The following is a 27744-nucleotide window of genomic DNA, read 5'->3' as shown; positions in this document are numbered from 1 at the left end:
TCTTTTAAAGTTTAAAGGCAAAAATCAAAAAATCTTTTCAGTTCATATTGATGTAATTGAAGTGAAAATGTTTTTTGTATTTTAAAGTAAGACGTTTATTTTGTGCTGAATTTCGACAGCAAAATGCAGCGGGTCCACCAGACCCACAAACAGTCACTGTGTAACCAAGAATATGAGCACTTTACCAAGGTTAAAATGTAATGTCAGTTAATAACTAAATCAGAAACAAAATCCACCTTATGAAAAACAATAAATGGTTTGAATGAAGTTTGACTTAAACTACACCACTGCTTTCTTGTTCCCCATTTAAACTAAACTTACCATGAAAAACTAAGCTCTTGCTAATGGACTGAATCCATCTGGTGGACTCAACATCATTTCACAAAATCTACAACCTTCACACCATTTTACATCATGCTAGTCTCCATAAAAAAAAAAAATCCATAAATCTTTGAACAGTGACGCAGACTCTGTTGACTGCAAAAAGACTTGACGACCTGCTCTTTGTATAGCTTTCCGTTTGTTTCCAGACTGAATGGATGCATGAATGATCACCACCTTGTGGTAGGTAGTAAGAGATGCTCACATGCAGAAAAGTAAGAAAAGAAAAAAAAAAAACAGTTGTCTTGCTTCTCGTCAAAAACAAATCGAGAGAACACAAAACAGCTCGAAGAAATAGATTTAACCATACATTCAAAACCAACTTAAAATATTTGGTTCAACATCTCTCTCTTTTTTTTTTTTAATAATAGATTGACAGTGCACAATTCAAAAATACCATCAAGTCATTGAAGTAGGCATGACCATCCAGTGGTTGACATAACAAACACAATACAATCTATTGCGTATTATCTTACATAGTTTGGATTACATTAGGTAATCAAAAGAAAGGTGCATCATTGACCGTAATTGTGCTTACACACATACAATCATCTGTCCCTCATCTATACATTCTTCTTGCTAGTAGACTAAATCCAGATGCGAACAGCAGCGTCTTGAAACTGACTTTGTGTTCTGGTGCTGCAGCTGTGAGGAACACAAGAAAGTTAGTTCTCTGACCACACAAGGCACAAGCTTAAAGTAACTCCAGAAATGCTTTTTCTAAATATTCCTTTTTAATATGTTCATGAACATGACTGCACGCGTACTGTCAGCGCCACAGGGTTACCTGACCCAGATGATAAAATGTTGCTTTACTTAACGCTAACCAAACAGAATCAGATTGTGAAAAACATTCCAATTGCTTTGCATAACACTGCAACCTGCACCACTCTCCAACTGGTGCTGGATAGAGTTAAATGAGCGGCGATCTTCTACCAGGCTGACTATAAAATAGTTACAGTAGCTAAAGAATACCTTAGTGTTTAAATATACTAAAGTTTGTTTTATTTCACACTACATTGGACTGTTGTAAATAACTATTAGAAAATAGGGGCATAATCACATAAGTGTGTAAACTTTTCCTATTTCCTTTGGGGCAATCAGAAAAGCAACAGTATTGTTTACAGTATTGTTCTGTCTTTGCTGCAGCCTTGTTCCCTCTTCCCAGACAAATTTCTCCCATCGGAGACAAATAAATAATCCTATCTTATAATTACAACTGTCTACGTTCTAGGCTTCAATTATATTCTCATTTTCTGTTTTCTATTTTTAGCCCCTTGGCGTGGATTACTTAGGGTGTTTTGTGTGGCATAGTTATGAATGCTTTGTTTCAAATAGTTCATATTTCTAAAACAAATGAAGCTATCATTAAGCCTAACATTGCTCTCACCTTTGTTAGATTTAGATTTTAAAAGAAAATGAACATAACTAATAGTTTATGATAGGAAATGGAATAGACAGCACTTAAAACAAAAGGCTGGAAGGCCTTCTTTTGATTACCCTAATCTTTAGCTTCCCTTATAGAAAGAAAATAAGTGTTTTTTTTCATAAACTCCTTCATTCAACACTTATTAGCACTCCCTTTCTGTCTAATTTTTACTTGGTTTTAGGAGAATGCATGCTTAAATGTGTCCAAATTAACGACAACGATCCTGCAGTGGTTGGAACGCTTGGTAGTCTTAAAATTTGTTTCAATGGGATGAAATTTTGTACTGTATATAGAGGCACATTTCTCTTTCACTCACTGCAGTGAAAGGAAAAAAAGGGGACATATGTCATTCAAATGAACCGACTGTGTTTTGAATTTCCCAACTTAGGGGGATGGCCACAAGAAGGTAGCTATTTCCACACAATTTATTCATGTCTGCTTCAATAATACAACTGAAACTTTGGCAAACAAGTCCAGAAGAAGGCCTACGTTTGAACTAATCCAAAAACAAGAATAGGGAAATAGTTCAACAAACATAAAATGAAACTTCCTCTGTCTATCTCAGTTCCTAGACCTAAATCTTATATAAAATTCGCTGTTTGTTCTGAAGAGAAAAGTGTAGAAAAGATTACTTAAACAAATATTCAAAGATCCCTCTCTGAGTATACTCCGCCTATCCAATATTACGGTATGCAATTCAATACTTTCCTATTTACAAGAGAGAATGGCACTGGCACTGTAATCTGACCCACATGACAGTTTAGCCCTCTCAAAAAGTTTTTCCGAAATTTTTTTGTGTTAAATTACAAAGCTGCATATTTTTTCTTTTTTTTTTTTTTTTACCAGAGGTCCCTCATGCCTTAACAAATGTAGAGGGTGCGGCAGCTCATTATTTACTCAAAGCAAACTTTCTAAACTCCTTCTACAAAGCAGGACAGCACTTGCACTGAGATTCATTTTCTACTGAATGTATATATATAAAAAAAAAATCCTTCTATAATTTGCTCACCTGGCAAGTGGCTCTCTGTTGCTGTAAAGACACATAGCAAATGTAGGAGGGACAGTTCAACAGCTTGAATATGTGTATGTTTAATAAGCGGCACAAACAGAATGCCTTAAATACAAACCTCTTATTGTGTAAGTGGTCTCCATGCCTGCATGGATGTGGTCAAAGACGTGACAATGGAGCAGCCATGTCCCTGGGTTTGCCGCCACCATCTCAACAGTCTGGAACGTCCCAGGGAACAGATCGAAAACATCTGCACGATGCACATGGTCCGTCTAACACACACACACACACACACATACACATACACACACACACATCAGTCCATAAGGTACTGCAAAGGGAACAAAGAAGCGGAAATATGCAAAATAACACAAAGGAGGAATTGTGAGTGTCGTGGAACAAACCCTGTAGATGAAGGTTTCGGCATGAAAGTGAACTGTGTGCATGTCTACTTCGTTGCCCATGCCAAGCAGATACCAGTCGACTCTCTCATTCTCCTTCATCACCAGTCCACGGAGGTTACCATACAGTCTACCATTTATTCCTGTAACACACACATTTATGAATCACACAACCAGCCGTGACGGGAAACCATCTGAACATAAAATTAAACCTTTTTACCATAACACTACACTGTTTTGACTATAAATGATGTAAGCTGAAAAAGAGCTGTTTTCTACCTTGTTGCGCCATCTTTTATAGACTTGTTATTGTACTTGTGCAAGATTTTTCTTTTTTTGATCTTAGGATTTTACCAAATTTCTCAAGCTGTTTGTTTCAGGATGTAACATTTACTTTGACTGGATGACCACATTGGACCGCTGGAAATGTAAACGCTTCTGCTGTTGTAATTTGTGCAGAATGTTGTTTTGGCATTGTCTTGACCAAATAGGTCAGTTGCTGCAAAGCGTCTCACAGAAATCTCTGAAACGGTCCGTGCTTGCCAAAAATAGATGGTCATTTTTTTTTAAACGGACGACACTGTGACCATGATGTGCCGACAGAATATGACTCATAAGACCACAGGGAAATGTTTTTAGTCCATGTTGCCATGTTTCTAGTCCATGTTGCCATGTTTCATAAGTAAGTCTAACTGAGACAATGTCCCCAAATGTTATATTCAAGGCACGTCTCATCCACACAGTATTTCCACTTGTTTATTTCCACTCTGTTTTATATGTGACTGAAGTTTGCAAATCATTTAATTAAAAAGTAAAAGTTTCCACACTGCCCTCTTTTGTTCGTACCGTGCATCAAGTTACTCTCCTCAAAGTCTTCGTCTTTTTTAAATGTTCCAGGATCAACGCCAAGGTATGTCTTAATGTTGTCATCCAAGTACCAGGACTGGTTTTCATCATACACCAAAAACAGCAGCGCGAACTCCCTGTCTATGTCCTGCCTTTGTCTGTCGACCAACGCGCCACGGCCCAGAGTCCCAGGCCTGCATATCACCAGGGGCCCAAGAAGACCACTGAAGAGATCCTGAGCATGGACACATGAGTGCTTTAGCTACATGAAAATTAAACTGCAAATTATGTATTTATAAGTTAATGTTTCTGTAAGGAGGGATGTACCTTGATGTAGTCAACAGATGAGAAGTAAGCATAGGTAATGCAGTTAGGATCTGAAATCGATGGACCAGAGCTTACAGGAATATCCCAAGTCAACTCAACAATGTGGCCTGAAGGACAGATAGAATATATGAACTCCATAAAGTCAATCCAGAGAAAGCAGCTTCTGTTATACAGATTTGTTTTCCTTATTCTCACCAGGTTGAACAGCAGTGTGTGAACCGCTGGCCTTGACTCCGTGTGGTGTGATGGAATAAGGCCGACTGGCTTTGTTTTTGAATACAATCAGAATCTGCTCTCCCACCTCTCCGTGGATTATCGGACCTACAAATGGAAGAAAGATATTATTTGCCATTCTCTGTGTTTATTTAGCAATGCTGATGCAAGGAGGTGCTAATCTCACCCAAGATGCTCAAGTGTTCCTCGCGTGCCTTCTGAGTTTTGAAGGTTTCGTCTGTGTATTCACGATACGCTACCTTCTTATAACGGGAGCCAATCCTGTTCTCCCCTTTACCCACAAATATGTTGCCTGGACTGGGAGACATGTACCAATTAGCTTCCATCAACAAACAGTAATAAGTTCCACCACTAATTACAGGCTCCAGGTGCAACACGTCGACACATCATCTGACAGACGTCCTGCCTTACTCACACACCTCTCCTCTGGATTTGTGTTGTGTTTCTCCAGCTCCCAGTCTCTTGTAGGTGAGTAGTCCCATTCAATTTCCTCTGCACTGATATAATACTTCACAATCCTGGTAGGGTCAGAGTGTGGGGCATGTGTTCTTTTGCCCTTGCAAGGTTTGACTTTGTAAAGGTGCCTCATGCCAGCTGAGAAGTGATCTGTTGTTCTGCAGTCCACCTCAAACAGACCTGAGAGGGTCAATGAACACATTATTTCATCAAATTTTACTATCACGATTCAATGACAAAACCTGAAAAACTCCATCCTGCATTTGTTATTATTATGCCTAAGTATAAAAGTCTTAATTAGTTCTTTGCTATTTTTGCCAGCAATATTAACAACTATTGTGGAAGGTCCAAAGAGCCACTGGGTTTTGGTGTCCAAACATTATCCTCCCTTAGATCACATTTTATAATACTTTTGCAGTTGCAGAAAATGAATGCATGACTAACCATGATTATTTGGCTGCATGAAGAGAGCTGCAGTGGTGTGGGGAAACAGGCTGACTGTATCACGTGTAGTGCTTTGTTTCTTGAAGGTGTTTCCCTCAAAATACACTCCATGTATGTCTGCCTCTGTGCCGAGCCCAAAGGTGTACCACATGACATTGTCCCCGGCACACATTTCCAGCCCTAGAAGGTTCCCATACATGAGTCCATTTATAGCTGAAAGAGAAAGGGACAAAATAATTAGCGGGAGAACAACCTGGATCTCGAAAGATAGAACTATGATCTCCATTCACAAAAGACTCATTAAGAGAAAACTGTGCAGCCTTTTTCAAACAAACTGATTACCGTGCATTTTGTTGCTCTCCACAAAGTTCTCGTCTTCTTCATCTGTCTCAGCAGTGCCGAAAAGCTTGATGTTTTCATTCAAGTACCAGCTCAAGTTTTCGTCCATGACAGAGAAGAGGAGGAAGAACTCCTTGTCAATACCCTTCTGTTAAACAATAAACACTTACAATTCAGGAAACAGAAGGGCGTTTAGAAATTACAGCATGTGTTTATGTATGGCTTTGTAGCAGTGCACCTATAATTAGAGGATACATAACACAGTAGGTAGAATTCTCTTATTGTGGGAAAAGTGTGTGTACAAAGAGATTATAAAACCCCTACCTGGATTCCTTTCTCCCCCAGCGCTCCTCGTTTACACACAAGCAGAGGTCCAACTAATCCGGAGTTGGTATCCTTGACAGGATCCGTGGCGGAGTAGTACAAGTAAGGAATACAGGGAGAATCGGACGACGACGGGCCTTCCAGCACCCGCCAAGTGTAGACAAATTCCTTACCCGGGTCAACATGCGACCCTGGATTGTCAGAACCTGAAACATTATAGACAAAGCAATGAAAGTTCAATTAATACACCTCCACAGACTCATTATATTTTGTGTTAGTTCAAATATAGTTTACATTTTTTTTAGTACTGTTACTATTTTCTTTTATTATTTTCTTAATTCCCTGAGTCAATATTGTTTTGAATTTTTTGTAAATCCAACTAATCTTTCTCTGTGATTTGGAACAAATTAGCAAAACAGTGTGAAAATAAAAAAGTCTAACTTTAAAAAAGAGTGGAGATATTTTTTGACAAAGGCACAACAAAGTTTTTTTTTTTCATTTCATAAGACAGACTGAAAGAAAAACCTCCAGAAGCAGTAATTTTTTAGCCTCTAAAGTTGGCAGTGAGCAGGATTGTCACTGACTGCTTCCTCACCATCTTCGTAGCTGGTTCCCTGGAAATGTTTCTCATAGTGGAGTCCATGAGGATGAATGCTGTAGCTTCTATTGGCCTTGTTCTGGAATGTCACTCTGAGAATATCTCCCTCCTCTGCCCTCAAAACAGGACCTGGCCAAAAGTTTGAAAAAGGAAATTAACAGCAGGCTGCTGCAAGACGAGCAACTTTAACATTAAACAAGACATTTGGAGAAAAAGCCAGAGAGAAAAACAAGTACCCAAGAGTCCATGATGGGATGGTGATGCTTTGATGTGGGTGAAGGTATTGTCTGTGTACTCTTTGTATATTACTTTTACATAGGTACCTCCGATTGCTCCATTATTTCGGCTAAAAAACACCTCTGATGCCCTACAAAGGAAAGGACAACAGAAAACAACCAGATCAATAGATCCATTATTCTGTTCCTGACAGACGCAGAAAACTTGATTCAACAAAACATGATCAGCTCAGAACAAACCAGAGCCCAGATGCAGACAGACAATGCTTCCTATATGACGTCAGTTTTCATAGGAAGATATAAAGCCAGAACAAGTGAAGCATATGTATTAAATATAATAAGCCATTTCCAACAAAATTAGTATAAAAATGAGAAAACTTCATAACAGACATTTCTTACTTCTACTACCTCTAGTGGCAGTTTTTAAGTAAAATATTACCAGGTGAAAAAGCAATCAAACTGTTTTACAACTGCTAGCCAGCATTTTTCTGTGTTTGTATTTCTATGCTTAGCCAAGATCTCTTAGTTCACAGTTTTTTCTGCTAGTTCTGCTAGAATAAGCTAAAAGCTTAACTTAGTTATTCTTGCTCTTCCTATTAAACTAGTGTTTTTCCCTCATGCAATGTTTATTTCTCCTTTAGCTCCTTTTTACTTATAGATTTATTTACCCAGTTATTCTGCTGTTATTTTTACTCCTCTGTTGTTTTCATTGTCACTTCTTGTAAATAGCCTGTTGGTTTTTTTAATGCTGAAATACACATGCACATGTTGTACATTTTTAAAATTATCCTACTAAGTTGGACATGCCTTTGAATTGGAGTACACCATTTTTAATAATGACGTATTTATTGAGATTATTGTGTGAATCTTGATGATTCAATTGCCTGTCTCTTTGCTGCTGTTGCTCTGGAATTTCCCTACTGCAGGATAATAAAGGATATTCTATTCTATTCTATTCTATTCTATTCTATTCTATTCTATTATATTCTATTCTATTCTATCCTAGTCTAGTCTAGTCTGGTTTAGTCTAGTCCGGTCTATTCTTCCCACAGCCTGCCTGGGTTAGGGTTGACTGGTAACCTCTTCACTCCTCCAGATGATGTTGCTTCTTAAGTTTCCTTTCCTACCTCTTCCTAAGGAGATCCTATCAATGCCTCTGTTTCCTCTCAGGGGACCTGGCCAAGATTTCCACTCTTAATCCTGTATCTCTCACAGCGTCCTCTGCTCCTTTCATGCCAGTGTTAACAGCGGTATCTCCACCCTCAGTAGACGGTCCCCAACTCATATCCTGGGGATGTTTGGATTACTTTGGTGTTTCTTTTGTTGGTTGTTGTGACTCAATGACAAGTCTAGTTGTCTTACAATTGGAAAGTTACCTGTCAATCCATTCTGGTGTGTGCATTTGTGAATAGCTGTAGTGTAAAATGCTTTCAGGTGTTAGCGTGACAAGACGTGGGCCATTTAAGTTCAGACCTTTCATTATTTGTTGGAATTGAGCCGGGACTCTGGCTCAATCACTTTAAAACTCATACGCCATTACACTGAAAGTCCACATTTTCAGAGCACAAATCTCACCAATGGGCCTTGGTTCTGGATTATTCAAAACATTACACTAGACCTCACATGAGGCAATGCTAAGCATGATTACTCACCTGCCCTCTTCAGTAAGCGATGTGTTTTTAATCAGATTCTTTTCTGAGGGGGCATAGTTCCACTGGACTTCCTCTGCTGCCAGGTAGAAATTCCTGACAACACCAGGTGTTGTTGTGCTGCCAGACGAAGAGTCACATGACATCACTTCGTAGAAGGCCTGCATACCAGCTGAGAAAAAAATCAAATAGGCACAAAATATGAGTTTGCTTACAAAAATAACTTGCTTATCTTTAAATGAACATCAAAAAGGGTTACTGTTGCCACAAATTTAAACAATTCCAACACCACTTATAGACTTTAACAATTAATGCCTTGCAAAACATTTTACGCACTTTCAACATTTTCACAATTTGTCATGATCCAACCAAAACATTCACTGTATTTTTTTCATAACTAATGTCACACACCAGCACATATTGGTGCATACTGGTGAAGTAAAAGAAAGAATACATGCTTGTCTAAATGTTTTAAATGTTCAAATAAAAAAACTGACATCCTGAATCAGTTCGTTCCAATCAATTTTGGTGTAATTAACACTGTACTTTTACCTACTTTGGAAATAAGACTGAATCTTTGTTCTTTGCAGAATAGTTAAAGCTCAGTCAGATTGGGTGGAGTATGGGATGACCATTTAATCCCATGTTTTGACACATTTTTTCCACCCACGCTGATGATTTTTGCAGCACCTCCTGAACTACCAAGGGACTCTTTTCTGTTTCACCATTTAAAGCTCTTCTTGCAAGACTGGCTTTTACTTAAGAGTAACAGAGTAGTAAAGTGGAGTAAATACAAATGGTAATGGCATTCTTCACACCTCATTCTCCATATCATCTTGATCCGTCATGTCTTGGAAAATAAAACTTTCGCTTATTTACTGAGAAGAATGAACTGATAATGGAGGTTGCTGAGCAAGTGTTATACTTATGGAACTGATAACGGAGGTTTCAGTGAAGATGTTTTTTCTTCTTTTTCCAATCTAAACCTGCTTAACCAGGTTTTATTTAGGGACAAAGATACCGATTAGCCAGAGATGGGAGAAACAGAGAGAAACTCCCTACAGGAGAGAGACGGGTCGAAGGCACCGTGTACGTGACTGATAAGATATAAAACATTATGTGTTAAGTTTCACTTCTTCTTCTTCCTTCTTCTCTCTTCCTATCTTTTCTCACTCGCTAAAACTTACTCTGATTTTCTAAATAGAATATATAAAGACAAATGTGCATTTCTCTGACTGATTCAGTGTCTCGCTCTCTCCCAAAACGAAAGCGGTTTTTCCTAAACAGTCACATAAAAATGTGAAAAACATTTTCAAGGAACTGTATTTGCTGTATTTTGAGAGAGTACAATTCTTTGAGGCGGAGGTTCACAGGACTTTGGACACCAATAAAACACATCACCGCCCGATTTGGACAGAAACACACCACTCTGCTATGTGAATGCTGGTAACACAAAACAGCAGCACCCTACAGACACACATTCTCCCCTGTCAGCAACTCTTGGCAGCCAGTTAGAGGGGGCAGAGGCGAAACAAAGGTTAAAGGGCAAGTAGTCCTACCTTGTAAGTGGTCGTTAACCTGGCAGCTCAGCAGCCACTTTCCTCTCATTTTTGGGACCATTGTAGCAGTAGCGAACGTGGCTGGAAACAGGCTGATTGTGTCAGTGCGGTGGCCTCGGTCCAGCAGAGTGTTTCCATGGAAAAAAGCACTGTGGATGTCCACTTCGTTACCCATCCCAAATAAATGCCAGGCTACAGGCCGGTGCTGGCAGAGCTTAATACCAGGCAGATTACCAAATGTGTACCCGTTTATAGCTGTAGTACAAAAGAAAACATAATTAAATGAACAGCAAATAAAAAAAAAAAAACTAGTGTATTTACAGAATTTAGTGTTATTACAATTAACTTTTCCACAAAAGTGAAGCAGAAAAGGATTACGATTGGAAAACTAATTTACCAGTAAAAAGTATTCTTTTGTTTTAAATAAGGACAGTCTTAAAAGGGGAAAAAGGTTCTCACCATGCATCAAGTTTGACTCCTCAAACTCTGCATTGTCTAAAGAGACCCGATCTGGTTCCAAGCATCTCTTAATGTTGTCTTCCAGGTACCAGCTCAGGTTTTCATCCACCACACTGAACAACAAGTAGATGTCCTGATCGACATCCTTGCGGGCCGACTCGGAAACCTGTCTTCCAGGATTCTTTAGAATACCTTAGAGAACAATTAACAGATGCTTCTTTAATGTCTTTTCAGATATTTTTATTTAATTGGAGAACTTCTCCTACAAATATTATTATTTTTTTTTTTTCAAAATAATGCTGGGTTCAGCTAATTTAATATTAAAGACATGTATAGTGCATATAAGGACAATGCAGTTCTTCTATAGTATATACACAATGAAACTCTCCAGAGAAGCTGACAATGTTTCATATATTTTTTTGTACCTTTCTTGCATGTGATGAGAGGTCCAATAAGGCCTGAAGCAATATCCTTTGGAGTATCAATGTGGGAGTGATAGATCCAGGTCAGGCAGTTGGCGTCATCGTTTGTGGGGACAAACCTCGGTCTTACCTCCCAGCGGTAAGTGTAGCTGCACCCTGGAGGGACAGAGTCATCCTCCTTCCAATCATTGGGTGTCTTGTCTGGATACAGAGCTCCTGAAAAAACAAAGCCCATTATTAGTGCTCTCATTATTCACGTTCAGATCAATTTTACAGAAGAGGCGCAATGATATACTTTCACTTCCTCAGATTTACCACATCATTCGATTACTTTAGGTTCTCTTGAGTTTCTTTACGTGATTTTGTGGTCTTTTTACTTAAAATTGGTCAAGAACTTAATGAAATAGCATTCCTCAAAAGCATTCCATCTTTTGAGCGCAATAATTTTAAGTGAATTTAATGGGTTTAAAGTTTTGATTTGCAACAAATTCTACAAATCCAACAGATCCAGTTTTTACAGAAGCACATAGTCATCTTAGTTCAATCATACAGAAGGATTAAAAGATGATTAAGTACATCCAAACTTGATTCCAGCAGGGCAACAAGGCAGTAAAGTTCACAACCAACTGTATTAATTAACTGACTTTGCAGCAAACGCTTCTCCTGATCAAGAGCAAGAAAATAATGAACAGATGACGTTATTATCTTTCCAGCATTTCCTCAAACTGAGGATGAATTTGGCAAAAGTGGAAAACTTCCTACTGTCAAATGTCTGTGCATTTTACATAATTTTAGAACTGTTTTTGTAGTTTATAGAATGAATGTAACTGCTTACTCTATATTTCTCACTCAAAAAACTTAATCGCACTGTGCATTTGAAGTTGAAGCACTTTGCACTGGTGAACCTTAAACCAAAAGCATTGTCCTCACATGACAGTGGTTAATAACTAAATGTATTAGTTCTATGTATCAGATGACAGCCTTTATAGTTCCTCTTTCAAGCACATCTTCTTCTGTTCCTGAGCCGTTTCAGTTTGGTATATCTGCAGAAATTTAACAGAAAAGCTTCGTGCAGATAAAAACATAAATAAGTGGTTTGTATTTTGACTGTGATTTAAAAAAAATCTTCCTCAGGATGGCGGTGTGATTAAAGGGGGTGGTGGAGAGCAGGAAATGCTCAACAGAAACTAAAGCCTCTCAGAGCTGTCAGGGTAATCTTACTCTTGTGTAATGTAGCAGCTGGAAGAGACCACTGAACACATTCCACTAGAGTCTGTGACGATCAGGGAGTAATGGAGCTTAAAATGGGGCTTTCCAGTCATTTTATACTGGAGAACTAACTGAGCAGACACTTTCACTTTCTAAAATAACACCATGACAACAATGCTTATATGTACTGTATATAAGCAACTGTAGTTGACATATTTAGTGTAAATTAATGTTCCACATTTTCAGACATGGCTATCCAACACATGTTCTTTATAAAAACTTGTGATTCCTCTCCAACTGTGAGTTGGTTCACTGTGTGATACTTTACCTTCGGCGTTCTTCTCGTAGGAAAGTCCATGGGGATGTATGGAGTAGCTCCGGTTAGCAAAGTTTTTTAGGTGAATGATGATGACATCATCAAGCTCAGCTCGCAATATGGGTCCCAGAAAACCAAGCCAATCTGGCCTGGCCGCCAGGTGGCTGTAGGTGGCGTCTGTGTACTCTCTGTACATTGCTTTCTTGTAGGTACTGCCAATGCGGTCTTTCCTTCTTTCCAGGAAAATAGATGCATGTCTGAAATAGAAAGAGAAGGAAGTAGTTACATGTAAAATAGAGGAACTATACAAAAGAGATACATCTCAGACCATAAGGCCATGTTGAACACATATATTTGTTCTGCATGGAGAGCAAACCAATTCCGTTGTGTTGCACATAGTAAAATTTTACTCAAGTAGTTGAAAAAAATTGTAGGTCTTATAGAAGCTGATTTCGACTAATTATGCAGCATAGTTTAAAACTGGCCAGATCCTCTACAATTTGAGATGTTTTTGTTATGATTACATGTTTTTCAAGGATAATAAGCTATTTCTGAACCTGTGACAAATGCAGTTTGGCTACTATGTATCCACCTCAAAACTACAGCAATCAGAAAAGAAGAACAATGCATACTTGTAACTTCTATTTTGATCTTTTGCAAGGTTGCGGGGCTTTCTGGCTTGTTGTGCAATAAAAAAAACTTCATGTCTGTGTGGTGATAAGGTGTTTTATAATTGTTCATGTTTTTCTGTTTTCTCTGGCAATGTTCAGGCGAAGTATTAATTAAATGTATGGCTTTTTATGAAAAAAAAAAGTATTCTCTTCGATTTACTGTGACCAATATTGTTTTTTTTTTTTTTACAAGAAATAAGTAACTGAAAAAGAAAGAACATAAGAACAAAATATTTTTCCACAAATCCTGCATGTTAAAAAGCTCTTTGTTGCATTCAAGTACACAACAACCTATTCCTTCACTTTTATTTATTGTTTAAGAAATTGCTGATGCTTGTTTTTAAATGTCAGATCAGCTGTTGAAATATCCTCTGTCAAATATTTAAAAAATCAGTAAAATACAACCTGCCTAACAACATGAGGCAGATTGTTGTCAGTTTGTGTCATGTTAAAGCAGTTTCTTGTTCCTTTTTTTTATTTCAAAAAGCAGCAAGAAATTCAAGAAGCAAAACAAAAATTCAAGAAGTAATGAGAAACAGTGACACAAATTGATAGCAGTGGCTAAATTACGCCAAGAGCACTGCGATAACTCATCCAGGGGGGTCACAAAAGAATATGACATTAATGTCTGAGGCAGAAAAATTATTCATAGGAGAGATCCAAAGTAGAAACAACTGTGAGATCCATCTTATATTTGTCACAATACTTCTTGATATTCCTTAAGTATTTTTGGTGTATGAACAGATGAAACAAAGATTAAACTTTTTGGAAAGTGTCTGTCCTATTACATTTGACATAAAACTGACATAACATTTCAGAAAAAACATATCATACTGATAGTCAAACATGGTAGTGGTGTGATGGACCTTTAATAATGGAATATTCCACTCTCTAAGTGAAAGTTTTGCAGAAAGTCTGGAACTGGGTCTTGAAAAGTGATAATGATACAAACTATGAAATGACGCAAATTAGCAAGTTAATCTGGGAATTGCTTAGAAATGTCAAAAAGTCAAAAATAGGCACTTCATCTGATTGAGATCCTGTGGCATGACCATAAACAGGCCACCAGTGGTCAAAAATCCTTGAAGCTGCCACCATTAGATTTGGAGGGTAATTCATTGTTTTTCACGCTGGGCCATGTGTCCGGTTTAGTTTAAAATCATAATTTGAGATTTTGAAATAAGTCTGTATTCACTCAACTACAGTTGGTCTGAAAGAAAACTTTCTTTTGTGCTCTGAAGCAAAAAATAAAATAAAATTGAGAGGTACCAAACACCTTTTCATCTCACTTTATATATAGCGTCACCATAACTTAACTTTTAGACCTTCTCTTTGCTGTTCTGTGACTGGTCTGAAAACACGTAGTAGGTGCATTGATGAGTCAGAAGAGCAGCGCGTTTTTCTCCGTTAACATTTCGGGAATCAGTCAGACCTCCAGCCACGGTCAGAGGTCTACGCTCCGTCACACCTTGATAACGTGCTCTAATAACCCGAAACAGAATATTTTCCATCTAGAAAGAGCAAATCCTTTCTCCATTCATTTTCAGTTTCTTCTTGTCTCTTCATTATTAAGCACATGTGTATACTTTCACACCTCATGTGGGTTGGTCACAGAACGGGATCAAATGAATGAAGATGGAAACGTAACGATCACCACTAAAAACGCCTCTCCAACAAGCCCGAATAAACTCATAAAAACTTACTCGTCATCTGCGATGTTTTGGCCGTTCAGGAGGTTTTTTTCACTTGGTGCGTAAGACCAGTCGTCCTCTATGATCCCGATATAGTAAACTCTCTCCCTGCTGTATGCTCCTTCCGCGCCAAACGAGAGAATAAACAACAAATTACTTAGCAAGAGCCAGAATCTCCGAGCCATGTTAGGACGTGACCTCAGTTCGCTGACGGGAAGGAAGCTCCGAGGAACAAGTGAAACCTCCGCAGAGAGACTCAAGTGCGTCCAGGGTGCAGCAGCACTTACGAAACCCTGCAAATTAAAACAGTTAGTCCCTTCAGCCGGAGAGCACCGGTGATATGACCGCCTCCTGTGGTACCAGATGGGCAGGCATAACAAGCACTCGTTCTGGCACGTCAAAATATAACTAAATTCCTCTGCAGAGACATTAAGATAATCGATGAATTTTACGGACTCAAGCACACAAGAGAGCTCTAATCTCAGTTAGCTGTTTTTTTTTTTTGTTTTTGTTTTTTGTTTCTATGAATAAGCACCTTGTTATTTGCCTTCTCTTTCACATTGCTACCAATATACAGCAGTGGTTCTCAAACTTTTTTTTTTTTTATAAATGCAAGCTCAGTAAATTTACAGATTTTCAAGTACTTACCACTTTATGACTAATATTTTAAAATAGACATTTCTCAGTTAATTGAAAACAAAGAAAATAATAATAACCAAAGGTTTCTCTGAGAAACTATACTCAGAGATCTAAATTCAATTGAAAATCAGATAATTAAACGAATATGCATTCGCAAACCATTGCTGAGATAAGATAAGCCTTGTCATACATGATATTAGAACATTATCATGACTTCTGACTCAGTCATGCAATAAAATATACTATATATATATATATATATATATATATATATATATATATATATATATATATAAACTTTCATTAAGATGAGCGATGTTGAAATTTTCCATTGACTCTTTGTTGTGAGTTTTTGATGCATTCCCTAATAACAGCAGATAAGTAGCAGATTTTGCACAACATATTCTGTCATTTGAACAAAATATTCTCTGTTTATTACTGTATGTGAGGTATGTGTTAAGAGATGCTGATAGGAAAGTTTAATCTTCCTTACATTTACAAACATTTTTATGTAAACATTAGTACCTGATTGTTTAAAGTAGTAATTCATGTCTGTAGGCACCTTCACAAATGTCAGAACTGAACATTGAATACTAGAGGTTAATTCTAATTAAATTTTAAATGTCAACATATCCATCCACACACATACATGTTCAGTTTGGACCATTGGGAAAATGCCGCACACTAAAAGTGTTTCAGGTCAAACTGACCTACTGCCCAATTATTACCAGAGTAACCAGAGAAAGCACGTTTTATGGCACTCAGATTCTGGTCATACAAGATTTTTCTTTTAGGTTTTCTACTTGTTTGTTTTTCCAGTGAAACTATCTCTAAAAGTTTTTGTTAATTTAGCTCTGCACTCTGCCATGTGTGTCACCACATAAGAAAAGTGGGTAAGTAAGGCAGGAAACCACGTTGGTCGTGTTATTGTTCTCAGTGGTGTAGAGTTGCCACTTCTTGTCCAAACAAACTGAAGGAGCACATTGTTTCACTGGATTAAACCAGAATGTCCTGGGGGATGTCTCATATTATGCCACGAATTCCACAAAATAATACAGATAAAGTCATCAAACAAGAAAATATAATAGTTTATGATAAAGAAGTTCCCCCAAATTACATTCATAAGTATTTGAAGTGTGTTTAAACACTTCTAATAATGTGTACACTCACAGAAGCACAGTCTGTCTTTATATTGCTTTCTTAAAATCATTTTAGAGGTTCTAATATGTTTTTTTTTAATTACAAGTATATTCTCTTTAACCTAAACACATTTAATAACTTAATTTATTGGTTTACACAGCGATGGGAGCATCAATAATATAAAACCAACGTAGCTAAAACATTATTTAGTGTACACCTTAATTTTTGAGTTCCACATAGTATCGAAGAATCTTTCATTGTTATTTGATGACTTTCTCTTTCACTTAATGTGGTCCATTTCCTGTGGCCACTTTTACAAATAGAAAAGGAAATAGGAATAGGAAACCATTATTATTATTAATAATAATAATAATAATAATAATAATAATAATAATAATAATAATAATAATAATAATAAGTATACAGATGTCTTTTGTGATCAGGACCAGCTACAAAAAAATGTTGTTTGCATAAACTTGCACATTGTCTGATTTTAATTGCTGTTTTAAACAATGGAAATTGTGACAAAGATTGGATCAAGTTATCCTCTGCCACGAAAAACAATAAAATCCCCCTTTTATAGTAGAAGGCCCATTTAAACCTCAGTAATTTCACAAACATATTTGTGGTGCAAACAACTATTGGCTTCTTTTTGGATTACAACCCACTGCAAACTTGAAAACTACTTAAAGGTTCATAAAAACTTTTTCACATAAACCGCTTAGCTCCAGTCATTAGGAGCAATTAATATGGACATATATAATAAGTATAAGAACTATCTACTTCAGCTCACATATTAAATATTATATATTATATTTTATATTTTGACAGAACTCGACTCTAAAATTTCTGAACAACTCCTTGTTTCTTTCTTAATTTTACTCTTACTCAATACTCAATCAGTAGTAATTGAATATAAATGCAGAGGCAAGAAGAAAAGTCAACAAGGCTAATGGAGCATAAGATTAACTGACATATTATTGTGTACATTTTGATATAGTTTTCATATTATAACTATAAATATGTCATGAGAAAAATTTCAAATCAGAAGACATTTTGGAATCCCCCAATAATTATTTCGAAATCAGAACTCCTCCACAGTAAGGCAAAAGTTCTTTTGTTTTTTTTATCCATATCAACCATCTGAATAGTTCCAAGGTTAAAATCTGTTGAGGTCAGCAAGAAGGACTCTTAACACATTTCGGAGTTTCCTAGCCAAAGGAGGACATAGTCATAGGACAAGAAGTGGAACAATATGTTCTCCAAACAGTCAATGACAAGCAGTTAGTAAAAGTCTACAGTTTAAATTGTGTAGTAATTTGTGACAAGGCTTGACAAGGAGATTAATGTTAAACACAGTACATAACAGCTTCAACATTTCACACACAGAAAAATTATAATAAAAAAAAATCTACAGTGTTTAACTATAACTGGATTAATATGACTAGAAATTAGAGGATTTTTTTTTGTCACAACCTGTTATACATAGAGTCAGCACCTGACAGAAATCCTTGTATTTCCACACAAATTGAGGAAGTGCATCTCTTGTTTGTGTGGAAGAGCATTCGCAACATATTCAAAAATGTTAAGAAGTATTTTATTTCCTGTTAATACAGTATTTCCAATTCAAGGTTATTTCATTCAAAATGTAAAGCTAAGCAACAACACAGATTTTTTAAATTAACATTCCTGCTTGTCGCTGCATCAGTTTAGTGGAGAGAGCTGTCTGTGTCTTACATGTGGGTGTTGGGCCTTCCATGTTAGCTTCTAATAACTGAGCCAAAAATGACTATGTGTTTTATGTAAAAAGTCAAAACGAAAGGCTAGTTTTAGAAGTTATTCTTATTTTTGTGCAATGTACTCACTTTTTAAAAACTAGAGCAATTTTTTATGTATATATTATGCCATATTTATTTGTTTTCTATTTGTTTGCTTGGATTACTTTTATATTTTTCTTAAATATTGGAAAGCTCAACTCACCTTATTTTACTCAATAAAGTGTACTCAAATGTATTTTTTCCATAGTCTATAATAAAAAAAAATCCCCTAATTTGACCTTAAAACTAACATTTCTTTAGTCAGTACATATTTTGACTAATGACAAATTTAAATCAAAAATCACTTATCTTGATTTAAATTTGAAACCCGTATCAAGTACTCTGAAACCGGTACTTGACGATAAGCTCTAATTTCCGGGGCAACATGAACGCAGCATACGTGCACGGAAAGCGTTGGGCCCATGGTGCGCCTGCCCCCCACACCGTGTTTGTGCTGCCGCCCTCGCAACAGAGTGTGTTTCTGCTCAGCCTCACAGACATGGCTGCTTTAAGTAAGATACCACACAGCTGCTACGAGGTCGGTCATACCTGGCACCCGTCGTGTGTGCAGTCTGCCGCAGACATAACTAAGGGGGCTCTGGAGGTGTCCTTCAAAATTTACGCCCCTCTTTACCTGGTAAGTTGCTTTGAGTCTCTGTCCATAGACTGGTAGCTAAGTAAAGTTGTCTAGCTAACCGAGTGAGCATAGTTGCTGTGAGAAAGACACTACGGATTAGCTAATGCTACAACTGAGGTGCAAGTTCGAGTCCTGTATGAGGACAAACAGAGAAGCTAGCCTAATGAAGCCCGTCTGTTGTTCCATACAAAACGTCATAAGCAGGGGGAAAGTTAAAGCAAGTTTTCTGCGTCAAGAGTTTTGTGTCAGAGTAAGCTTTGTCTTATCTTGCAAACTCTAAAACGTATTTGCTGATGCTAGAAAAATATTCAAAGGCTTTCAGTACTCTGTATCGTTAAACTCTTTTTCATTGACATTATCTAATAATATTTACAACCATGGCATGACTCAGATGCCATTGTACGCTGGCTGGTAAAAATAGGGAGGTGATGCATTTATATTTCAGTGCCTGTAACTACAATGTCATATCCCCCTCCGGCCCAGTTTGAACATACAGTATTCATAGAATCAGAGACTGAACCACAGAACACTTTATAACCAAAAAGCTCTGTTACAGATTTTCCCTTTAAAGTCTTCATTGTAGAACAGTGTATCTTTTAGTCTGGACCCTGAGAAAAATATAAATTTTAGGTATTTCAATGCTAACTTGTGATAAATGTTTTATTCTGAACCAATTTAAACTAAGGTTTAACTCAAAGCTGCACATGCACATGTGTGTAAAAACACACACAAGGTCACTTTCATTATTTAAGCACCAATAAAAATACGACCATGTTTGCCTTGACTGAGCAAAGTACGACTGTGTAGGGTAGCAAATACGTAAACTAACTACAAGAATAACAGGCCTTCCCAGTTGGAACAGGCCCGTATGAACTTCTCACAATATGATAACTTTGATTAAGAATGCCATGATTGGAGATTTTTATTTGCACAAAAAATATATGTCGAGCATAAATAATATATTTAAATCAAAGAGCAACAATTATTATTTCTGTTGCTAAAATAATATCTAGAGTTTTAAAGTTAAACGTCATCATTCTGCTCTTTAGATTAAGTGTATTGATATAAACTGAAACATGTCTTATTAATAAATGGAGTCTGATCTCCTTAAATCAGGCTGTTTTTCTGCAAGTTCATGCACAGATGTTCTGTTCTTTTAATAGTGCTTTGTAATGAAATTTGGCTGCACTTCTAAGGTATTCACGTCTTACCTTCAACACCAACAGAAAAAAAAAATATGGTGGGCAAATAATTGCAGAATTTAGCAATAGCAACATTTTAAAGGAGGCAAATGTTTTGTTGAATTCTTTGCAGGGTTGCATTGCGTCTTCACATTGAAAATAGACAGCGTTAGCTTAAGCTGCTATAAATAAAATTGCCTTGATTTTATTTCAGATGCCCATCGACAGTGAAGTTAGTATTGAATTCAGAACTGTGATAAATATCAGAAGTCACATCGCATCTTCTTATGATTTTTGATAGCAGTGCTGAACCAGTAAACCACAGAGCATAAATGTCAAGTAAAATGTTTTTTTGCTGCTCAGTATTTGTTAATTACTTAAGCATGACTTATCTCAAGTTGAGCAGTGCGACCACGGTGACTACTGTCTGACTGTGTATTGCAGATAGCAGCAGTTCTACGGAGAAAGAAGAAGGATTATTATTTAAAGAGGCTCCTCCCTGAGATCCTGTGGTCTACCTCTTTCCTTACTACCAATGGAAGTCTCTTCATTGTTTTCTTCTGCATTCTCAGGTTAGTAGTTCCAGCAGATGGCAAATGTCCTGCAATCTGGAAGTGACATTTTAGAAGTGCTGCTGTGAGGTGAATTAGTTTTTCAAGCCAGCTTTGAGGTTTTTTTTAAATAAATTTTTCATGTCTACATGTCTGCAGAATTTAATAAATTATAAAATACCTGTTGACAGTTTTAATCTGAAGTCAGATCTCAGAATAGGGTTTTCTTTGATTACTATCCAAGCATGCCTACATTTTTTATTATAATTACAACCTTGCTTGTTTTCAACAAATACAGTCTAAAAGTCACTTAATGTTTTCAGAAAATCAGACAAAAATTGTATTAGGAAATTCTCCTTTTGATGGTACCTACAACACATAAACGGTACTTGTGAGGTCCATAAATTACAGTGTATTGTCAGAAAGAATAAGTGTACAGTTTGATCCTGAGTTACTAAAAAAAGAGACATTTTGTGTCCTGAGAAGTTCAACCCTAGACCTCATCATATTCCACACATATATTAATCCAACTTTGCATTAAACTCCCAAATTAAGAGGAGATGTGAGTAAAAGTGATGTGAAGTGTTTCCTTTAGAATTCCACCCAAAGGCCTTGTGAAAAATATATTTAGGTTTAAACTAAGTGGGATATCAGACCCCAATGAAAAGAGGTAATTTTGTGAATTTCCTGGACTGTATTGGCATTTTTCAAAGTGAAACTGTTTTGATCTCACTTTAGGAAATTGCTTGGAGGGTTTTACCCATGGTCCTCAGGGTTTGGGGCAGCTTTGCCAGCCTCCTACATCGCCATCCTTCTGGAGCGGAAGAGCAGGTGAGATTTTTGTCCTTTTCTAACATTTTTATTGCATATTTTTGCCATTGAGAATAATAAAATGTTGTATATTTTTGGCCCTAGGTTTCTGGATGGTTTTAATTATATTAATTTATATTTCTTTATTATATTTCTGTATTTTCTTTCCAGGAGAGGTCTGCTGACAATATACATGGCAAATCTTGTAAGATTCTGTTCAATTGCAAATTATCTGTCTCATATGTGCATTTATATTTATTATTTGATTTTTAATTTGTTTTTTTGCCAGGCCAGTGAGACTTTGTTCCGCATGGCAGTGACACGAGGCATCGTCAAGCCCATTAGACACGGAGAGGTGAGATAAAGCCTCTTGATGATTAAATATATTGCAGGAAATACAGAACAGCAAGCAAAACACCATGCATGAATTCCTATTTTGAAGTCAAATATGAAAACAGATTCTATGGTAAAAATCAAGACATGTCACTTGAAATATGCCTACACTCTTTCCTCTCTTTGTCATCTGTGCTTCCTACACTCTGTGACCTTTAGCAGCGTCATTTGTTTCCCTCTGTCAGGATCTGCTGCCATGAGGCTCTAACTGGCTTCATCCGTGGTGCACAAAGTCAGTCCTCAAGGAACTGCGTGTTATAACTCTTTTCCTGCTTCAACACACCTGAATCAAATGATGGTTCATTAGCAGATCTCTGCAGAACTTTGACATGCTTAGGAAGTTGTTGGAATATTTGAATCTGCTGTGTTGGAGCTAGAACTGGCAGGACTGGAGCTGGACCCCTATGAACTGGATATTACATTAGTGTAAAATGTGCGGCCGTAACATTTGGAGTCCATTGTATATTGTCACTGATACTGCAGTGACAATATAGCTGTGATAAATTGTGCAATCTTAGTTTTGGTCTGTGTGAAGATATTACTTGTACTCAGGAAGTATTGTCTTACCACTTTCAACAGTTTATCTAAACTGATAGCATCATGGTGTTGACGTGTTCACATGACAGAGAAATATTTCCTCTTATAGTCCTGATTTTATTTTTCATGCTGCTCCCAATCAGGTGCTCTTGTTCTGTATAACTGCATCAATCTTCATGTTTCTCTTCAGGTAAGAGTGTTGCTTTCAACATATATTTAAACTATTGTTAAGCATAAAGTATTTGTTCAGAGGGGCAGAAGACAAATGCATGCCACACTTTTCAGAATTGAATTTGAAAAAGAAAACAAAAACCTGGTATCATTTTCCCTCTACTGCTCTACTTTGTGTTGGTCTGTCATGTAAAATCCCAATAAAATAAATGTAGGTTTTCGGTAGTATGAAACTACTAACACACACACATGCACACACAAACACAGTTTGAAATGGATCAAGCTCTCTGAATACTTTAAAAAAAACTCTGTGTAAAAAAAAAAAGAGAGGAAAAACAAATCACTTTAATAGTTTGAGATTAACTTGGTTTTATTTTGCAGAAGCAACGACGGCCTTAAGGGCTTCGCATTTTCTGCACTAAAGTAAGTTAGCTCTCATTTTGTTTATACTTCAGGTTCAAATGCCAGAAGTGTTTTGATGAGTCTGATAAGTTTTGAGTTTGTGTTCTGTTACAGATTCATTATTGGGAAAGAAGAGATTCCAACTCACTCTAACATGGCAGACTCTGTTGGCACGCCAGCTGCCATAGAGACCGAACACTCACAGGTCTCGGCAGAAAAAGCCGACCACAAGAGGAAAACTCTGATCGCCTACACCAGGAAGCTGCTGGAATCAATGTGAGAATCAGAAGCATCTACGTAAGAAAAACAAATACCTCAGTAGTAGTTAACAGCAAGTACTGACTTGTTTGTATTTTTCATGATCCAGATGCAAACATGGTCCAAGACACAGATGTTGTAAACATTACCAGGATAACTGCATTTCCTACTGTGTTAAAGTAAGGCCTTTTACCCGTTTTCCTTAAACAATGGATGTAACATGCTTTGAATATATATGCAAATTCGATACCAGTAATGCTGATGTTCCATCATTGTCCCCTCAGGGTTTCGTCAGGATGTTCAGTATTGGCTATCTTATCCAGTGTTGTCTCAAAGTGCCCTCAGCATTCAGGCAGATGTTCTCCAAACCATCTCGGCTGCCTTCTGTCTTCTACAACAAAGAGAACTTCCAGCTGGGGGCCTTTCTAGGCTCTTTTGTCAGTATTTATAAGGTGTGTGAGTGTGTACTCTATGCTCTTCTATTTCTTTAACTTTTATGCATATTACATGTTTCTGTGCTTTCATATTCTCTTTCCATTCTCATGGACTCATCAGAGTGTTGTGCCTCATCTTTTTAGGGAACGAGCTGCTTGTTGCGCTGGCTGCGTAACATTGATGATGAACTTCATGCACTGATAGCTGGTAAGAAAAACCCTGCAGAGCAATCTTCGGTGGGATTTTGTTCTGTTCACACCTGTCCCTTTTCCCTCTCTTCTGTGTCCTTTCAGGCTTCCTGGCTGGTGTCTCGATGTTCTTTTACAAAAGCACAAGCATAACCATGTACCTCTTCTCTAAGTTGGTGGAGGTAAATCACCACGCATCTTAAAGCAGACTCACACTTTGTCATAGAAATAAATGTATCTGGTTATGGTGATCGAATCTCAAGGATGCAGAAACAGTTTACAGTGAATAAACACACAAATTTACAAGCACAAATCTAAGCTAAAAAGAAACTATAAAAGTTAATCTAAAAAAGTTTGATTTCATGTCCCTATTTTTTGAGAGTTGATTATCTTGCAGGATTTGGGCAATTGACTATGTTTAACTGATTTGTTTCTGTTTCATCTGTTTACAACTGGATTTTAACTAAAAATGTGTTTCTACCCAAACCAGTTATATGTTTCCAACCAGCTGCTATCTTGTAAATCAAGCACATCAACTTCCTGTAAAAAAAGGAAAAAAAAATCAGCTTGTTGCTGATGTTGAATCAGTAGGTCTATGGTGATATAAGTAATCATAAATGTTGTTGTTTTACAATCTATAATATGACTTAGTAAGATAAAACGGCATTCATGAACACAAACTTGCTCAAGTCTTTCAATTAGACGATATAAAACTAAAGCTGTGGAACTCAGATCACCTGCTATGTTAACATATAATGATTGAGTTATGTAATAACAAAATGGTTGATGGTTAAACCAGCTGAAAAATCACATTAGTAGCAGCACAGGTTTCAAATTTCTTTTCCTGACCGTTATTTAAAAATTGTGTCAAGCTGAGATGTTTTAGTAATTGCAGTTCATATGCAGTGTTGACTAATCCAAGTTTTTCTGAATTAGGCTTGTTTTATCACATGTTATCTCTTTTTTTAGACCATGTACTTCAAAGGCATTGAAGCAGGCCGGTTCCCTTACTTTCCACACGCAGATACGATTATTTATGCCATCTCCACTGCTATCTGTTTCCATGCTGTAAGTAGCTTTGTAACAAAAACACCCAGGTAATGACATGGACATGCTTCATGTGCAATTTTTTTCTGCTGACTAAGGATATGTCTGGCTCATGACATTTCCACAGGCAGTAATGGAAGTGCAGAACCTCAGACCTTCATACTGGAAGTTCCTGCTGCGTTTAACAAAGGGCAGGTATGACCATATGCTCTAAAAACCTGAAGGGTTGCTTTTGCTTATTACACAACAAATAAATTATGTTTGTCCCTAAAAAAATAGATTAATAAGTACATAGAACTCTGGAACAAAAACAAACAAACAACAAAGAAAACTATGAACTTTTATCACGATGAGGAATTTGTTAAACAGCAATCAAATTATCTTAAGCTAACTATTTCAAATATTAACAGTGAGGGGCATAAAATTGTAGTACTGGTGAATTAGTTAGTTACTAAATTACTCAATCTTTATTCTGTTCCTATGGTGATTAAGGACTATTCCATGTCTCTGTTTCTAGATTTGCTCTGATGAATCGAGAGCTGCTCGACGTGTTTGGGACAGAGGCATCCAGGAATTTTAAAGGGTTTGTGCCCATGTTGGACCCTCGCTACACCACCGTAATCAGCCGGACTGTGCTTCCACCTGGAGGGGACGCTAAGCTTGGGTGACTTGGGGCAAAAGTCTTGAGATAAGACAAAAGAAAAGACAAGAGAAAGTGGACCGTTAGAGTTACTTAAGGCTTTGTAAAGATGACATACCTGAGAAGAAGAAATATTGTAGCGATTCAAAACCTGAAGATTGGGTCAAAGCAGGACATTGTGACTTTCATTTGTGAAGCAGCACAAGTAAGCATACTGACAGTGATTGAACACTTGCAGGTAGCAGGGAAAAATAAATAAGATCCATAATTACTTTCAAAACATATCATTTAGTTTTAAAAAATTCTAGTGTAACTACACTGAGCAAAGCAGAAATCTCACAAAGAAGCCCTTTTCCTTTCTGAGTAGAAGACCAGGCTCACATTAGATAACCTTCAAACCTACTGATAATCAGTCTTCAGTTAATAAATTGTTATAAATTCACTCTGGCAAAAGACTGCATATGAAAGGAAAATATATGATGTCCTCTTAATACATTTTAACCGTTTCAGAAAATCTAATATTCTTCTCTGGTTCATGAAATTTAAAGTTAAAATAAAGGAGAAATTTATTTCCAGCCTACTCAACAAGGACATGACTAAAGCTATAGTTTTTTTTGGCAGTAAATACAATTTATGCTAAAATGTAAACTAGAGTGATGTAAATAATCTCAGTTTCACTATGGCGTCCAACGTTCAGCTCTTTATTCAGGAAGACTTATGATGTTAGCAGTTTTAGTTTACTGCATAAAAACACACACTCGTTCAATTTCCAGTCATGTCTTTCAGTTTTAAGTCACCATTTTGTTCTTTGTGACGACATTGTTTCATTGGTTTTGTTCAGATAAGGGATGGAAAGCAAAGACTGAATAAAATGTGGAGAAAGTAACTTCTTCGTTAGGTACTGGTGTGAGTACGTACGTATGTGTTAAGCTGAAAGTTTTTTTTTAATTTTTTTATTTTCATGAAAATCTATTCTGAGCCACAAAAGGGTCAAAGACCAAACGGTGCATCACCAGTTAGCATGTTTTATCTTCGTGGGCCAGATATTTTCTGTTTTTAGACAAGAATGAGTAATGGAAGGTGATGTGTGATCAGTTAATATAATTTCTTTCATTCCAGCCAAAAATAACGAATCAGATAATTTCTTCATAATTAGTTTAAAAAAGTTCGCAGACATATTTATTAAATAACCACATGTTAGCCAGCCATAGGAAATGAATGTTTTTTCAGCAGTTTATAAGAAAAAAATATTTTTGAATCCGGTTTAGTGTCGCCAGAACGTTTGAGATACTTCATCTAGAGCTCCTAGTTTCCCTCAGAGTATGATGTTTTTTTTTCAGTCAATGTTCATTTCCTGTAAATTGGATCACATTTACATATGCCTGAGATATGCCTAGAAACGCATACAATGACATTAATTCTAACCAAGAAAGGAATAGTAACGCTGCCCGTGATTGTTGTACTTACTGAGTGGAATCTGTTTCTTTTTCTCAACAAAATTTAACTGGTAATTAATACTATGTTTAGAACTGTACCTGTGGAAGTCTGTCTGTATACCGGTGTGCTCTATTTATTGAAATACTTAGTCACCCTGCAGTCAAATGAGATTATTCTACCATTCTTTTGCAGCAAAGAAATGGTAGGAGGTGGGTTTTAAGTATATTGTAAGGAGTGTCTGAATTTTACTGATCACCTGCCTACAATTGTGCAGTTTTTTCATGGTTAAAGGATCAACATTTGATTAGACTTAGATATAATTCATATTTCAAATTGTGATAAAAGGCATTTTCAAAATGTTATTTGTTACTGGCATAATCATTTTTGCACAAATCCAATGCTGAATTAAATTTTTAATGTAGATTTTTGTTCAAACTACCTTCACCGAACAACTGAATGCC

At 36.9% G+C, this 27744-nt stretch overlaps 2 protein-coding genes across 3 annotated transcripts; one reads left to right on the top strand and one right to left on the bottom strand.

The window, feature by feature from the left end:
• Positions 1-667: 667 nt before the first annotated feature.
• Positions 668-15357, bottom strand: hephl1a (hephaestin-like 1a). Of its 2 annotated transcripts, XM_015015795.1 has the most exons (20): positions 15013-15355; positions 12651-12895; positions 11117-11329; positions 10692-10883; positions 10233-10487; positions 8677-8845; positions 7025-7155; positions 6786-6917; positions 6191-6396; positions 5870-6014; positions 5528-5740; positions 5047-5263; positions 4794-4924; positions 4589-4714; positions 4394-4500; positions 4067-4301; positions 3224-3363; positions 2938-3091; positions 2820-2840; positions 668-1026 (listed from the first exon to the last, which is right to left on the bottom strand). In XM_015015795.1, exons 1-20 carry the CDS (start codon positions 15183-15185, stop codon positions 941-943), a joined length of 3291 nt encoding a protein of 1096 aa, XP_014871281.1. In that variant the 5' UTR covers positions 15186-15355; the 3' UTR covers positions 668-940. The 2 variants fall into 2 exon arrangements, with proteins under 2 accessions (XP_014871281.1, XP_014871282.1); XM_015015796.1 differs by lacking the exon at positions 2820-2840 and having other exon boundaries at positions 15013-15357.
• Positions 15358-18999: 3642 nt separating this feature from the next.
• On the top strand, positions 19000-27236 carry tmem135 (transmembrane protein 135). The gene is made up of 15 exons (XM_015015794.1): positions 19000-19233; positions 20859-20986; positions 21704-21796; positions 21947-21980; positions 22065-22130; positions 22849-22895; positions 23258-23299; positions 23393-23554; positions 23646-23715; positions 23821-23988; positions 24115-24178; positions 24265-24341; positions 25129-25227; positions 25334-25401; positions 25724-27236. The coding sequence occupies exons 1-15, from the start codon at positions 19096-19098 to the stop codon at positions 25872-25874; spliced, it is 1407 nt and encodes a 468-aa protein (XP_014871280.1). The 5' UTR covers positions 19000-19095; the 3' UTR covers positions 25875-27236.
• The last annotated feature ends 508 nt before the right edge of the window (positions 27237-27744 follow it).

Source organism: Poecilia latipinna, unplaced genomic scaffold (assembly GCF_001443285.1).
Source record: "Poecilia latipinna isolate Pla-1442-1.1 unplaced genomic scaffold, P_latipinna-1.0 Scaffold1953, whole genome shotgun sequence".
In the NCBI taxonomy this organism is placed as follows: Eukaryota; Metazoa; Chordata; class Actinopteri; order Cyprinodontiformes; family Poeciliidae; genus Poecilia; species Poecilia latipinna.
Note: the sequence above shows the minus strand (reverse complement) of the source record. Positions and strands in the feature narration are given on the sequence as shown.